Source organism: Branchiostoma belcheri, unplaced genomic scaffold, assembly GCF_001625305.1.
Source record: "Branchiostoma belcheri isolate BF01 breed outbred unplaced genomic scaffold, Haploidv18h27 scaffold16, whole genome shotgun sequence".
NCBI lineage: Eukaryota > Metazoa > Chordata > Leptocardii > Amphioxiformes > Branchiostomatidae > Branchiostoma > Branchiostoma belcheri.
Genome location: NW_017803046.1, coordinates 585,131 through 595,636, shown reverse-complemented (window position 1 = coordinate 595,636; position 10,506 = coordinate 585,131). Strand labels below are relative to the sequence as shown.

General features: G+C 40.6%; 2 protein-coding genes across 2 annotated transcripts in view; both read right to left on the bottom strand.

The window, feature by feature from the left end:
- Positions 1-3,982, bottom strand: part of LOC109466053 (geminin-like) — a 12,981-nt gene extending 8,999 nt beyond the window's left edge. The window contains exons 1-6 of the mRNA XM_019763631.1: positions 3,861-3,982; positions 3,121-3,267; positions 2,452-2,556; positions 1,179-1,374; positions 758-840; positions 319-372 (exon numbers count right to left, since the gene is read on the bottom strand). Coding sequence (XP_019619190.1) covers positions 319-372; positions 758-840; positions 1,179-1,374; positions 2,452-2,556; positions 3,121-3,267; positions 3,861-3,923 — 648 coding nt within the window. The 5' untranslated portion in view covers positions 3,924-3,982. The remainder of the gene's footprint in view (positions 1-318; positions 373-757; positions 841-1,178; positions 1,375-2,451; positions 2,557-3,120; positions 3,268-3,860) is intronic.
- Positions 3,983-5,019: 1,037 nt separating this feature from the next.
- The window catches only part of LOC109465870, a gene marked incomplete at its 5' end in the record, with an annotated part of 9,731 nt that continues 4,244 nt past the window's right edge, over positions 5,020-10,506 (bottom strand). Inside the window, 4 exons of the mRNA XM_019763359.1 lie at positions 5,020-7,509; positions 8,058-8,258; positions 9,351-9,767; positions 10,362-10,499. Coding sequence (XP_019618918.1) covers positions 7,339-7,509; positions 8,058-8,258; positions 9,351-9,767; positions 10,362-10,499 — 927 coding nt within the window. The remainder of the gene's footprint in view (positions 7,510-8,057; positions 8,259-9,350; positions 9,768-10,361; positions 10,500-10,506) is intronic.

The window sequence follows — 10,506 nt, the reverse complement described above, 5'->3', positions numbered from 1 at the left end:
ATACAATACAGTCAACAAAGCAAAACTTGTATGAGGACACTTATACTATTTTATAGTTTCAATGTCAATGTTGGAAAACCGATTGTACAATGTTTCATCACTCAGGTGTCAGATCATGGAGCTAGAAATGGTCGATCGGCTTGAAAAATTTATGTCCCTTACAGGGGTCCACACTGGTTTTTCTAGGGTTGGTCGGGAAACAGGAAACAACATTTTTTTTGTAGGCCTCACAGTGCTTACCTTCAAGATAGACAGAATGTCCTCAGTCTGTTTAGCCATCTCCCTCAGAGTTTCATTCTCTTCTGTCAGATCCTGTATCACTCCCTCCTTTTCCTTGATCACGGCTTTTTTCTCTTCCAGTTGTTGGTGAAGCTAAGGGAAATAACAAAAATACACTGAAACAACAATTTAACTTAAAACCGAAGCGATTAAAGTTTGTCCTGGACTTCACAAACATTTGCACATGTATTCAAAATAATGTACCCATTCATTAAGTGACCATCTAACGTCCTTAATCGTATCTTTTGAAGCCAGAGGTTTGGGATCACTAGTAAATACATGTACGTGTAGTTCCATTTCCAGTATGTAAAAAAACAGTAACAGTCTTGCAAGGGGGAACAATTTGAATTTTCCTGCAATTTTCATTCAGGTACAACAGGTTATTCAACAAACCTGTCAACAGGTTACGTTCATGGCAACTGGGAATACTTACTAAATACAAACACACATGTAGCAATAGGTCGCTGGGTACACTTACTTCTTCATTTTCCTTGAGTGTGTCTACTAGTGCCAGTCTCCTCTCTTCTGCCACATCCTGCCAGTAGGACTCAGAAGTAGGCTCTAAGGTAGGGTAGGAAACAAGTAATATCATTGTAGCATGAAAGTTCATCTGTGTTGGTACAAGTCATTATGAAATGAAGACCTAGCTTAAACTTCCAACACTTAGACTATGGAAATGGGACTTACCCCAAATTTTCGGATGACTCCATCAACCTTGTTCACGGAATAATAATATCATTGCAGTAAAGTAACAATATATCATTTGGACCATATTGAACATTGACACAGAAAAAATCTCCAAGGAAATACATAATATTGTTTGTCCAATCATGAAGGAATACTAGTAATATTGCTACATCATGTAGTACTTGCAGTGGATGCTGTGAAAAGTTGCGTACCATTCTTCATGATGTCCAGTGCCTCCTGTGCCAGAGACTTGCTATCATCACAGCTGCTGCTGTCGTTTGATGACGAGTCTTGATCGTTGTAGATCACGGGAGCTGTGGTAGTTGTGCGTGACGTCAAGTCAGCCCGAGGAAGTTTGACTGGCTTGTTCCGCTCTCCGTCCGAGCAGCTTTTCCTCTTGGTGCTTTTCTGTTGAAAGTCATTACATGAAATTAAAGACTATGCTAGAGGGTACTACCGTCCGACCGTCCGACTCCGACCGTACTACTCCACTACAAAATCCAGGGGGCCAACACATGTAGTCGGCCTTCTAGGCGTGACTACATACCGCTCAGGCGAGACGTTGATTGTCAGGGTGCCCCCGGGAGTGACCCGCGGCGTACAAGGAAATTCATAAACCATTGAATACTTCTTATTTTTGTTACTATGTGCCTTGCACTTGGGAGGGGGGCAGGGAATTTCGATACATAATGCATCAAAAAAGACATTTTATGACCATTTTACTTTACTAACTTTAGGTTTGTGATAAACTGGTAAGTAGCAATCTCTTGGTTACATTCCGTTACGTGTGTTATCGACCAAAAACAAGATATCTCCTCCAAACTACTCACTATAAAACAGCAGAAGTCGTGTAGCCAGTACACCAGGCAGCCATTTTGTTCAAAACAACTTCTATTTGCCATGCGTAGAAGATAGAAAGTCCCTTTTTACTAGCCCATCCCACCCATTTTGGTTGAAATTGGTACAGTCCGTCTGCCAGCGGTGCACTGGGGAGCACCGCCGGCCCTGGGGTCGGCAGGCAGGGCACGTCAAGTGTCACTGCAGCTGTAGGGCCGAAAACAGCCCGGGGATTTTGTAGTATGCCATGAGCCAATGCCATGTTTAAAAATGGAAGCATGTGAGCTATGTATACTATACTAAATGGCTTTGTCTCTTATGCTCAGTTCAGTGATCAAATTTGACTCCAATTTAACTCAGATTGGTTTTGAGTCATAGACAAAAGGTAGGCGTGGCCTAAATCCGGTCAGAGTGCTCTCGAACACCAGCTGACCAGTTTGGGAATTTGTGGGAAGTTTGTACTAATGTGTGACATAAGGGTACCATTTTCCCATATCTTATAATGCATGTGGGTGGCCAAACTCCATAACAGATTACTAGTATTCTGTCTCAGCCTACATTGTTAGTCTAATGGAGACTAACTCAGTGAGTGACCCTGGTGTTGAGTACTTACTGTTGTTACTGGTAAGTAGTAGTAAACAAGATTACCTTGTCCAGGAACCTGAGAATGGTGTTGTTCCCAGCCAGTTCACCAGGTTTGGCTGTAAGCTGGAGAGTCTGAAGTTTCTTTCTCTTCGGAGATGCAACTGACATCTGTAAATAAACGTACAATACATGTACCCGTGAAACAAATGGGAACCCCCTAGCCCCTACAAATGGGTTCCAGATGGCAGGGCTCAAAATACTGGATTGACAGTGACGTATAAAAGAAATAATGGTTAAGGTTTTTGAGCAGTCATTAGTATTATCCATTCTTGAAGTTAAAGTCTGAGAGTGAGAGGTGCAGGTAAAACTTGTCTGGTACAGGTATTTTTCAATGTTATCGGCAGGTATGCACAAAAAAAGTATTTCGAGCCCTACGATAGATGTGAATGGCTGGAAAGTCCAGTGTGACAGACAGTATGTGTTGAGTTACAGATTAAATGGGTCAACTTGAGTTGACATGGGTATTTGTTACAAATCATGTCATTCAGCTTTAATTACAACCATGCTGCTCCTCAATGTTACAATTGAAAATATTATGAAATAGAGACCTCTTCACTTTAATATATCCAAGGAGGCTTGATTTTTAACTTCCTTGCTTTATTATATTAGCCTGGGTACCAGGAAGTTTAACTTTAACTTCCTTATAAAGTTGAAAAAAATGCTAATACTAACTTTTGACCTGTCCTTGAATGATTTGACTTTCCTGCGCTTGTGCTGCTGAGGTGATGCCGTCTTCTGTGCTGCTAACATGGTTGTTAACAGGGTGTTTCTCTCTTCACTGTCACTGGAACCACTGCTGCTGCTGCTCTCTCTCAGGGTCTGCATGGGGATAGCACAGCCACAAATTTGGATCCACAGCACTCAACAGTTACAATGTCATTCATTGTCTTGTCTTTGGGGCTTTAACTTTAAAGTATAGCCAACATCAACTTGCTGATGAACCTGCTACACTGAATCACCAACTCTGTGCTATAGAATTTGGACCACCACATGCATAGTCTTTACCAGACTCCTTTTTTGGCTAAATTAATCAGCCTGAAGCCGTGAAGGTGACTGCATAAAAGATACATGATGTAATTTTTAAAGGTCTGCATACAAACTGGTCCTTGTATGGCGGGCTAACTCCACTGGCCAAATTATATCCCAAAATGTGTTTGTAGTCTGCATATGCTAGCCAAGGGGAACGAGCCTTGTCATTCACTTCACAAAATTATCAGAAAGACTTGCAAGGTTGCAAATTTGTAAGCTGCATGACCGGGCCAAAACCCCATGTCGCATGTCGACATGCATGTTGGACAAGCTTCAAAACTTAACCTTGCTACCTCCGCCAACGTATGATGTTGAAAGCTCAGCCATTGAAAAGACACACAATATAACTTCAACGAACTGTACAACACAGAGACAGGTTTTACCCTGGAAGACGAGAAAATCGAGTTTTCTGCAGAGAGACGCGAGTTCTGCACCACCGACGCCATTTCGAGTTTCCCACCACACTAAAGTCACGTGGTGAAAAAAATACCTACAATGCACCACGAGAGCCAGAAGTGTACCCGGAAATGACTTAATCTTGGCGCCAAATTCAAAATGAGGATCCTACACATGTCACGTCAGATTTTTTTTATTCAGAGAAACAACAAGGCCATGTTGATTTGATTATATGAATGGAATCCTCTGGGAACCCCAAAACTGATGCGAGCGTGCGAGTAAAAAAGTTTGGCAAAAAATAAAGTTGCCTTCATTATGAAATCTAGGTGGTCGTAAAGGTTGAACAAATGACTAAACACACAGAGTATTATATTTTATTGTCTTTATTGGCATGGTGAATAATAGGCCCTTCATTTTCATCCCTTCACATTTTCTTCTTGTCCTTTGGAATGGATTTTGTCATTCTGCGACATAAGTATCGTTTTCCAATATTTTTTTTAAAATTGCGGCATATATTAATTGCTCTTTTTGTACTTTGTATGATTTACAGTATGGTCGAAAACCTTTTTTTTTGGAAACAGACGAAAATTCATGCGCGCATGGATGTCATCCATATACTAGTAATCAAATCAACATGGCCTATTAAAAACAAAGGAAAGGTACTACTGTGGCTGACAAGTACACACCCGTGTTGTCTGCGCAGAAAAAGCTGCATCATTTGCACAATATGTGGCATTGATCTGTGAATTGGTTTTTATGCACCTATATATAAAATAAAAACAAACAAACAAACAGCAAACACACTTGTTTACCAATAAACCTTGCACTTTATTGCTAAGCATACAAGTAACAACCATGTTATACTAGTAGTAGTAGTAGGCACTATTATTTTTTCACGATTCTATTTTATAGATTTTGGGGTCAAGGCATTATAACAGCAACAACGCAATTCATGTACATACATGTAACATCTGTGTCCATAATATCACCAGGGTCCACAATATCACCACCTTGAGAAATAGTGGGCTTTAAGATATTTTTACTGCAACATACTTTTGGTATGCACTCCTTCACACCTCAAATGTACATACCTAGGGTATGTTGTAGTAAAAAAATTTTTAAGCACACTATTTCTCAAGGTGGCGATATTATGGACCCTGGTGATATTATGGACACAGATGTTACACATATCTTGAAAAATATCATATGTCTTCCTAAAGACCAATAAGAACTAAAATCTAAAATATGAATAACATTTACTTAAATGTGTGCAACAATCTCCACTGTGATCACCATGATACATTTGTGTAACATTAAGTGCAGCAGCATTAACTCACTAACTATATCTGATTCAGGATTTGTGGTAGAATCAACATTTATAAGTCTAACACTGGTGATCTAATGTACAATTTGTAATACATGTACCATATATACTGAATGATCCAAAGTGTTAACTATGTGTAAGAAATTTGCTGTATACTGTGAGAGAGAATGCTACATGTATGCTAATGGAAAGTAAAAGTTAACATGCCTTATCGAAGTGTTCTAGCCAGCCTCAATTATTTTCCATCCTCTATAGTTTTTTTGATGAAACATCCTGGGGAGGTCTGGGGATATGCTTCCCTGGCAAAATTTTTAAATCTTGACCCTCTGAAACGCTATTTCTGGCATTGAGGGGCAAATTTTGCTGGGTAGACTAACTTAGTTTAATGACATCTTTCTTACACATCAATTTTTGCTGTCAAAGATGACGGCTTAGGCAAATTTTGTCAACCATTGATGACAGAAAGACGTACGCTGGCTATAGAACAGTGGTGTCAATACTACTAATAATGCAAAAGGTGTTTAACACCTGGTCTAGTGGCTGATAGTTAATAAACAAATAACAGCACAATTTCTCAATGATTGCTTTATCAATCCTTGGTAGTAAGTACAATCATACTTAGTCTAATACTCCTAGGTAATAGTCACCATATTAATCACTACCTACCCTGGAAGCCAGTAATCTATTTTGCTGGATGATACATGTACCACATTTTTTTTATTGCTTTCAAAACTGTTTAGCATCAAATGCCTACAACAACAGTAAAATTTAACAAGTTTTTTGACACCACACATGTACACCTGTATTTCACATTAAAAGGTCTCACCTCAAAAACACTTTTTTCACAAATAGAACTTACTTTGGGCATCTATCATATTAAAATACATATTCTATACAAATACGGTTTCTTCGACAAAAATATCTCAAAATGTTGACACTAGAGGGCACAATCACAAATAATTCCACACTTCTCCTGAAGTATTTGACAAGAAGATGGCAATCCTCTGCAAAGTTCATTGAGTGCAGTTTATTTGGCTACAAAAAAACAAGTTGGTTGGAAAACATTATGCTAAAATACAGTAACTGGTATCCTTAATCAAACACAATGGGCCCTTCGGCCCAAAAAAACTGGGCCGAAAATCTTGGAAAATAACTGAACTTTTTAACGTGTCTTGCACTTTATGCACCAAGCCCGTGTGGGCTTATAAGACACCGGAAGAAAATATAAAAATGTATGGTACATAAAGCTGGAGAACAAAAGTACAGATTGTGGATTGAAATAATCAACCAAAACTAAAGAAAAACAAAAGTAAAATACAAAACAAGATCGGTGTAACCCTGGTTTCCAGTGAGGAACTTAGTACTGGGCCAATAATCCCAAAAGGGATGTCAAATTCTACTTTCCCCAACAGACAGCCACAGACAACAGTTAACTCTTAAACACAAAGGTGCTCCCAAATTGCAAGAACAACCATATACATGTATACATGTATATAATATATGAATCAGCACGTTGGCAGAACGTACTGCATTTTTATGGTTTCGTGGGATTTTTGGTCTGAATACTGCATCAGAATTTTGCCTGTTACAGAGGATATCTTCTTTTACGACACAACATTTACACAGTGTTAACCTTATATGCGCAAATATGACCTTATATGAGATGTTCTGTCAAAGTCACTGCTATGCACAATACATTACGGGTTTCGTGCAGGTGCAGTATGTTCTGTCGACGTGCTAATTGAATCCATTACTTCCAGGGTGAAACTGGTGTGATGGTGACATGATCATAACATATTAAATTTCACTTTTTTTTTTCCGTCATCTCTTTTTTGTTTGACGTAACATTGGCAATTCTTGAGGGCCTGGTGGCACACTGCCCCCCAATTTTTTAAAATTCTTGTCCCTCTGAAATGCATTTTGAGAGTTTTGTTCGTAGAATAAGCTTAGTTTTAATGACATCTCTTTCCATAATATGTTTACACAACTAATTTTGTCCACCAAAGATGGCAGAATGGGCATGAGCGTCGTGAGCAGCAAAATTCAGTCAAATGACGGACAGACAGACAATGGCTGGAACACTGAAATGACATTGTTGATAACTCAGCCATTGTACCAATGTGCTCTAGTACATTATGTTATCAGAAGCCTGCCCAGTCGCTGATTTCTGAGTCCTCCTCCACGTTGACCTTCAAACATCGAACGCCCTCCTTCAGCAGAGGAGTGCCCTTCCCCTTGCCCATGATTCTGGCATGAAGCTCCACCCACATCTTCTTGGTGGCATCTTCCTCTGTTGTCAGGAAGAGCTCCTCCTGTCAAAGGTAAATGGAAGTGCAGTTAGTGGAAGGGTATCCATGCACAAGTGACAGGTCTGTACAACACCACTTTTGTTGAAAGTTTGTCCATACATGCATTATTGGTAGCAGCTTGTCATTTTTGCATCACCTTAAGCTTGCAAATATATAGAATTTACTCCATCCCCACTTTATCTGATGAAGTCACAGTGAAGCTAGCTTGAAGACAATGTAGCTAATCTAGCATAAATACAAAACTTTCACAGACAACAGACCTCAAGTTACAACTTTTGGTAGGACTTGTAATCTCCTTTTGCAATTCCCTTCTTTATCATACAAGAGAAAATCAACAGCTTTCAGCTGTCAAGGAGGTCATGTAACTAAAAACACCTGTAAAAACAGCGAGCACTTTAACCAGTTGTGATTCACGACTTTCTCCCTCTGAGACAGACTGAACCCAACCATTATCCATTACAACCTGACCTAAGGGCAATGCAGCAACACAGTCACACACACAGACACACACACACCACAAACAATACCTCCATTTTTCATGGAGGTAATACCTTCACAACCCCGTCCTTCTCTGTGCAGATCTCTAACACCAGGGTGTGGCTGTCCTGTGCGTTCCCCTCGGCGTCTGTGCTGTTGTCTACGTTGTGGTGAATCTCCTTGATGGTGAAGTAAACACTCTGCAGGGGCGGGGCAGAGAGACGGGGCCCGAAGCCGTGTCTGAGGGTGAACTTGGCCTGGTACGTTCTGTGGATCTGTGCCAGGTGCAGACAAAACATGGGAAAGGATTGATAGGTTTTTTTAAAAGAAAACAAGAAAGGTAACATTTTCAAAGCAAATGCATTATAAATGATTGTGTACCTTCGCAAATGGTCTGCTCTGTTAATTCTTACTCATAACACATTCACATCTATGGTGATAGGAGTCTAAATCCCTCCTACTATAAAATTGCAACATTATGTAACCCAACACCAGTTACCATGGTGACAGCCAGTCTGGTTCAGGTCATTGACCAGGTCAGTGTTTGGAACAGAACAAGAAGAAACAGAGCAAAAACAATATGTTTTCCTTTGGTGAGGAAAGTCGTGTTAAGTGCCTTCCCCAAGGGCACAAGATTGGTGGCATCGGGCAGGATTCAAACCCAGGACCTCTTGAATCTGAGACGAACACTCTACCATTATGCCACACAACCCCATACTTTAGAGTCTAAGTCAACAACTCTGCATTATATAATAGAACTGGAGGACCTCCTTGCCACCAATTACAGCTGTTCTGGTTTACAACTAGCAAACCTGAGTGCTTTGACATTTGCAAACCACTTGACATGACAGTATGCTATGTAAATGTCATAACTCCAAGTTGTTTGTTCTCTGCAAAGGGTAAATGGCATTCACTTTGGGCATGAGAGCTTTGCCAAATATATCAGATGCATGTTGAAATTCAAGCCATAGCTTCATGCGGGATTGGTATTCTTAGTCTAGGCTGAGTATAATGTCTGATTGCACTCCTACAGAATGATACAGTAATTGCCGGGCATGCATGTTTCATTCAATTTGCTATGAAACAGATTTTCGTAAATCAGGAAAAAACATCACAGGCAAAACAGTTACCATACATTTGATTTCTTATCATTTTATGCCAAAAATTGCCTTTAAAGGCATCCAATGCAATTTCAGGGGAACAAAACAAAATATTCTGGATGAGGAAATCTGTCTGATATTGATACATTTTCGTCAGTATTTCGTACTTGCAGCATTTGAAAATTAAGCCCCAAAATAAAATTCCTACAGTGGTGTGGGGTGGGGGGTAAATTAAAGTACATGTACACTGAGAGGCATGGGTAATACCTGTAGGAATCCCAGGTTGACAGAGAAGCGGTCCTGGCCATTCTGAGTGACCCGTAGCTCCGGCCCGTGTAGGTCTGCTGGAAAATGGACATGACCACCAGCATGCTGCTGCTGATGTTTTTCCGTCGACGAATCTTCGTCAACCGGACTCAACTTCTCCGCCCCAAACCGCACCCCTCTTGCAGGCTTGTTAAAGTTATTTTGTTCAGCCGTACTACTAGATTCTTCTTCTTCTGAGAACTGTACTGCAGACTTGGGCATCTCTTGAGGATCTTTGGCTATTTCTTGGTCCGTGCCCACGCACATCACCCCTTCTTTAAGGAGGGGTGGCCCCTTGTCTCTGGCCAGGACTTGAGCGTACACTTGGAGGTGGACCGACTTGGTCCCACAGTCACCTGTGGTCAGTATGAGGTCCTCCTGTCATTGGACACAAAATGGCAAAGATAAAGTCTTTTTCACATGTAAAATATAATGATTAATATCTCAATGGTAAGTAGGACCTCCAACTGTTGTAGACTATATTGTATAGTCAAAATTGTCTAAGACCTGACTCAAGGGACTTAGGAAAAGTGATCTTCCTATACAAAAAGCATGGCGACAAAACTGCAGCAAAATTGCCATCCTCACAAATTTTAGACTGCCCCATGATCTAATTAATAAAGATACCCAGTCGGTGCCATTTCACATTGAGCAAACACTGGAATGCTGTCGAAATCAATGGACAACTGGCTGATTCTGTTATGATTTCTCGCTAGTTCATATCATCAAAAAAACTTTTCTGCCACACGCTTGAAATTGATGTGGTTGTCATAGGCAGAGATTGGGCCATGTGTGGTCTAAAATTGAACCGGTTGCGGTCACTTTGGACAAGTGGTCATCTTAGGCAAGTCTTATCGTTTAGTATACGTCTAAGGGGAAATAATTGGGGCTGAGAAAAGCGTTCATTATGGCCTAAAGGCCGGCTTATAGAGGTGGTCGTTTGGCCAAGTTTGACAGTATACATGTACCTACCTTACAGATACCTTCTGTGACAGGATGAATCTCCAGACAGACTAAGTGACTGTTGGGTTCCTCCTCCTGATCCTCCCCCCCTTCTCCCCCTGCCTGCGGCGTGACTTCCCGTATCGTCACGATGTCAGAGTTCTGCAGGGGCGGG